We start from the raw sequence: 5000 nt of genomic DNA, 5'->3' as shown, positions 1-5000 counted from the left end.
AAGCATAGCACTCGTCAACAGATTCCCACTTTGCGCGCTTACCGCACACCTTTGTGAGTCGGCATTCTCGGGTCATAATACATGCTACTGCCGCTACACCCGTAACGTGGTAGCCGTATAACATTCATGCTTCTCCCTCTTCGCGCGCAGCACTTGTGAGACCACAACACACCACCACACCGGGCGGTGAACTGCGGCTGCCACTCACAGACAACATCGTATCGCTCAACCTCTTTCGCATTGTGCGATATACGTGGAATGCGGACATCAGCGAAGACCAAACGCAGTCTATCCGTTCCCGTATATCGGAAGCATAGCACTCGTCAACAGATTCCCACTTTGCGCGCTTACCGCACACCTTTGTGAGTCGGCATTCTCGGGTCATAATACATGCTACTGCCGCTACACCCGTAACGTGGTAGCCGTATAACATTCATGCTTCTCCCTCTTCGCGCGCAGCACTTGTGACACCACAACACACCACCACACCGGGCGGTGAACTGCGGCTGCCACTCACAGACAACATCGTATCGCTCAACCTCTTTCGCATTGTGCGATATACGTGGAATGCGGACATCAGCGAAGACCAAACGCAGTCTATCCGTTCCCGTATATCGGAAGCATAGCACTCGTCAACAGATTCCCACTTTGCGCGCTTACCGCACACCTTTGTGAGTCGGCATTCTCGGGTCATAATACATGCTACTGCCGCTACACCCGTAACGTGGTAGCCGTATAACATTCATGCTTCTCCCTCTTCGCGCGCAGCACTTGTGACACCACAACACACCACCACACCGGGCGGTGAACTGCGGCTGCCACTCACAGACAACACGCGCACGCCTGTCTGTCTCCTCCCCACCAGCCAGTCACAGCCAGCCAACCAGCCAGCCACTACCAGCGGCAGAGCGGGTAAGCGGAGTGTAAGCGAGCGAACTGGTTGATTGACTACCCGCCAGCCAGCCAGCCACAGCCACAGCCACCACACACATCACACCTAGCACCGTCGTCGCTCTGTGTACGCCCAACAGAGGTAGATGCAGCAGGCCGCATGCCACCCTACCTGTGTATGCACACACCGTGTCAGTGAGAAGTACTTTTCCGTACCAACCTCAGACTCAGACACCCTCCTATAGATACGAAAATGTATAATAATAACAGAATTCGACACACGCTTTGCCCCCTCATACTGCGCCCACAGACCGAACCGTAGTGTACGGACCGGCTAGCACGGCATTGCATGGTCGACCGTCACCCTACCATGCATCAGTGTGCGAGCCAGCAGCCGGTCGGTGGTGTATGTCTCGGGTGCGGTGAATGATTATGTCACGAAGCCGGCACGTAGTGTATCATCCCGTATACAGTGCTTGGCATGATCGATCGTCATCATCGCGTGTAGCTGAGAATCCAAACACCCGGTCTGTGGTGTATGTCTCGGGTGCGGTGGATGATTATGTCACGTAGCCGGCACGTAGTGTATCATCCCGTATACAGTGCTTGGCATGATCGATCGTCATCATCGCGTGTAGCTGAGAATCCAAACACCCGGACTGTGGTGTATGTCTCGGGTGCGGTGAATGATTATGTCACGAAGCCGGCACGTAGTGTATCATCCCGTATACAGTGCTTGGCATGATCGATCGTCATCATCGCGTGTAGCTGAGAATCCAAACACCCGGACTGTGGTGTATGTCTCGGGTGCGGTGAATGATTATGTCACGAAGCCGGCACGTAGTGTATCATCCCGTATACAGTGCTTGGCATGATCGATCGTCATCATCGCGTGTAGCTGAGAATCCAAACACCCGGACTGTGGTGTATGTCTCGGGTGCGGTGAATGATTATGTCACGAAGCCGGCACGTAGTGTATCATCCCGTATACAGTGCTTGGCATGATCGATCGTCATCATCGCGTGTAGCTGAGAATCCAAACACCCGGTCTGTGGTGTATGTCTCGGGTGCGGTGGATGATTATGTCACGTAGCCGGCACGTAGTGTATCATCCCGTATACAGTGCTTGGCATGATCGATCGTCATCATCGCGTGTAGCTGAGAATCCAAACACCCGGTCTGTGGTGTATGTCTCGGGTGCGGTGGATGATTATGTCACGTAGCCGGCACGTAGTGTATCATCCCGTATACAGTGCACCTCTTCCTACAAGGTTTGGTAGGTTAGCTTGGCATGCATAGCTAGAAGATTTTCTGGGGGTCCGAATTAGGATACTCTCCCCTTATAACAAACAGCTTCAATTACAACCCACGTAGCGCTTCAAAGCGCATAGAACATGTTGATACATACAGAGCAGGAGAGAACAACTGGCAGCCGTTATGGAAACTGTGTGTTAATGTTTCAAAAGCGACAATTGGGATGACCGATGTTCATAACTTAGTAGTTTCAACATCAGGGGAAAGTGATCTAATGCGGACCTGTTCTGATTAAGAAAAACTAAAATAATTTGACATGAGATTAATTTTATTTATTCAGATTCATGTCTTATTTTGGTTGCTGGTTGTTTCGGTGGCCTACCAACAGGCCTCTTAATCTTGCGTGGGCGGCCAACGGGCCTCTTGGCAGTGCCTTTACTTTGAGCAGGTCGCCCAACGGGCCTCTTAGCAATGGTTGGATACTTTGGTGGTCGGCCAACGGGCCTCTTAGCAATGGTTGGATACTTTGGTGGTCGGCCAACGGGCCTCTTAGCAATGGCTAGTGACTTTGGAGGTCGGCCAACAGGCCTTTTTAGTATAACGACTGGAGGTTTGCGGGGTCGGCCAACGGGCCTCTTATCCGCTGCAGCCTGTGATTTGCGGGGTCTTCCAGGTGGTCTCTTTATCACCACTATCGTTGGTCTTGGTGGTGCACTAACGAGGCTATGAAACTGCACAGTTGCTTTACGTGGTCGGCCTACTCGCCGTTGAGTGGGTCGGGCTACTCCCTTCGCTTGTATGTTTTGTTCCTTTGAAGAGAATGAATCATTTAGTGTCAAACAGAGCTTCGTGAGAAATAAAAACATACCATCAGAGCGATTTCAGCGGGGTCCGTCAGTATAGCAGCTCGTCCAGGTTTTCGTCCTCGTCTGCCTGTAGCACGCGGTGGTGCCCGCGGGATTGGTCTGATTCTGCAAAGAGTGTCCAGCAGTGATCCTGGTATTATTTCGTCAACCAAGGAAGGTCCTGTCACTGATGATGGAGCATAATCCAATGCAGTGAATACATCCGGGTTGAAGGGCCAAATACCTGATGCCCGGAACCCGGCCTTGATGTTTCGCTCCGTGGCACTCCGTTCGAGAGCGCTGTCGATGATAGCCGGAAGGTCAAAAATAGACATCGGCTTTCCGGGATGCCTGTATGTCCATTCGTCGCACAGCACATTCATTGCGTGTTTGAACGGCGAAAACACACTCACGTCCAAGGGTTGTAAGCGGTGAGAGCAATGGGGTGGTATTGTAAGTAGGTGAATGCCATTATCCCTGCAAAACTCGATTGCAGGTAGACTTCTGTGTGAACCGTGGTTGTCCACAATCAACAAAAGCGGGTTTTCTTTGGACACTCGCGTAAATGCTTTAAAGTGTCGGAGAACATCCAGATAAATATCTGCATTCATCCACCCTGTATTACTCACCGCTCCAGCGCATCCCGTTGGACCACCATCCAGAAAGTGTGGATGGAAACGTTTTCGAGGAAAAACGAAAAATGGTGGCATTTTATTGCCAGTGGCGGAAACCGCAAGTACCATCGTAACCAACGGGCCCCGATCGGCCGAAGTTACTCGACCAACACGTTTGACTCCACGGCGACTAGCAACTCGTTGAGGTTTCTGAACTGTTGTCACTCCAGTCTCGTCCAGATTCCAGATGGAATTTGGTTCGAACGTTATATTCTCGGCTACTGTGCGTAGAAGATCGAAAAACTTGCCCACATTTGTGGGATTAAAAGCAGAGACTCTGGCTATGCTGGTCGCCTCGGGTGAACGCATCGACAGGTTCGGCCTTCGGCGCAGAAAGTTCCGAAACCAAACAGGGCCTGCCTTTGCGTTCGCGATCCAATTGTCGGGAACCGGAATCCCCAGCTGGTTCGCGAATTGTGGTGCAAGCACACGAATGTCTCTGGATGTTAGACCGAAGAACTTGTCCGAGCATAGCAAGCAATACTTTTCGAATGCCCGTTCTGGTTCCTTGGGGAACAACGGTGGTCTTCCGCGCTTACAAATTTGCACATCCTCCATCGATATCGTAGGATGTAGCGGGTCCGCTTGCACCATCAGGCCAGCGTTTAACCGCTTGTGGCGAAGCAAGGTGGTACGGGGTATACCATACTCTCCAGCAGCTGCCCGTAACGACTTGCCAAACTTAATGGCAATAATCGCCAACTTGATCGCCTGCTCCCGTTCACCACGTTTCACTGCCGCGTTACTCATATCGAACAGTTTGTATATCCAATCGAATCAAAAGCAAAAGCAAAAAACGTAATCGTATCACAAGTATAAAAATTGTACTGAAACGGTTCTTGCCATGAGCTCGCATTTATACTCAGCCGATCTATCCAGCAGCTGAACAATGTCTTTTGTTGTTTATCAGTAACAAAAGGTGTCTTTTATTCTCTATTACTGACGAAAGATGTCTTTTGTTTTCTATTACTGACGAAAGATGTCTTTTGTTTTCTATTACTGACGAAAGATGTCTTTTGTTTTCTATTACTGACGAAAGATGTCTTTTGTTCTCGATTGCTATCGATTGCTATCGATTGCTACACGCAATGATGACGATCGATCATGCCAAGCACTGTATACGGGATGATACACTACGTGCCGGCTACGTGACATAATCATCCACCGCACCCGAGACATACACCACAGACCGGCTGCTGGCTCGCACACTGACGAGAGCAGCAATAAGATGCCAACGTGGTAATCACACTAGCCTACCAAACCTTGTAGGAAGAGGTTGGATGATAGTATATGCCTCGGGTAGCGTACTCACACAACAGGGCGCTATCCAGTTACA

General features: G+C 50.6%; 1 protein-coding gene across 1 annotated transcript in view; it reads right to left on the bottom strand.

Annotated features, from left to right (window-relative positions):
• Positions 1-2411: 2411 nt before the first annotated feature.
• The window catches only part of LOC129718048 (uncharacterized), a 6000-nt gene continuing 3411 nt past the window's right edge, over positions 2412-5000 (bottom strand). The window contains exons 1-2 of the mRNA XM_055668454.1: positions 3014-5000; positions 2412-2954 (exon numbers count right to left, since the gene is read on the bottom strand). The exon at positions 3014-5000 is cut by the window's right edge and continues 3411 nt beyond it. Coding sequence (XP_055524429.1) covers positions 2478-2954; positions 3014-4414 — 1878 coding nt within the window. The 5' untranslated portion in view covers positions 4415-5000 and the 3' untranslated portion in view covers positions 2412-2477. The remainder of the gene's footprint in view (positions 2955-3013) is intronic.

Source organism: Wyeomyia smithii, chromosome 1, assembly GCF_029784165.1.
Source record: "Wyeomyia smithii strain HCP4-BCI-WySm-NY-G18 chromosome 1, ASM2978416v1, whole genome shotgun sequence".
NCBI lineage: Eukaryota > Metazoa > Arthropoda > Insecta > Diptera > Culicidae > Wyeomyia > Wyeomyia smithii.
Note: the sequence above shows the minus strand (reverse complement) of the source record. Positions and strands in the feature narration are given on the sequence as shown.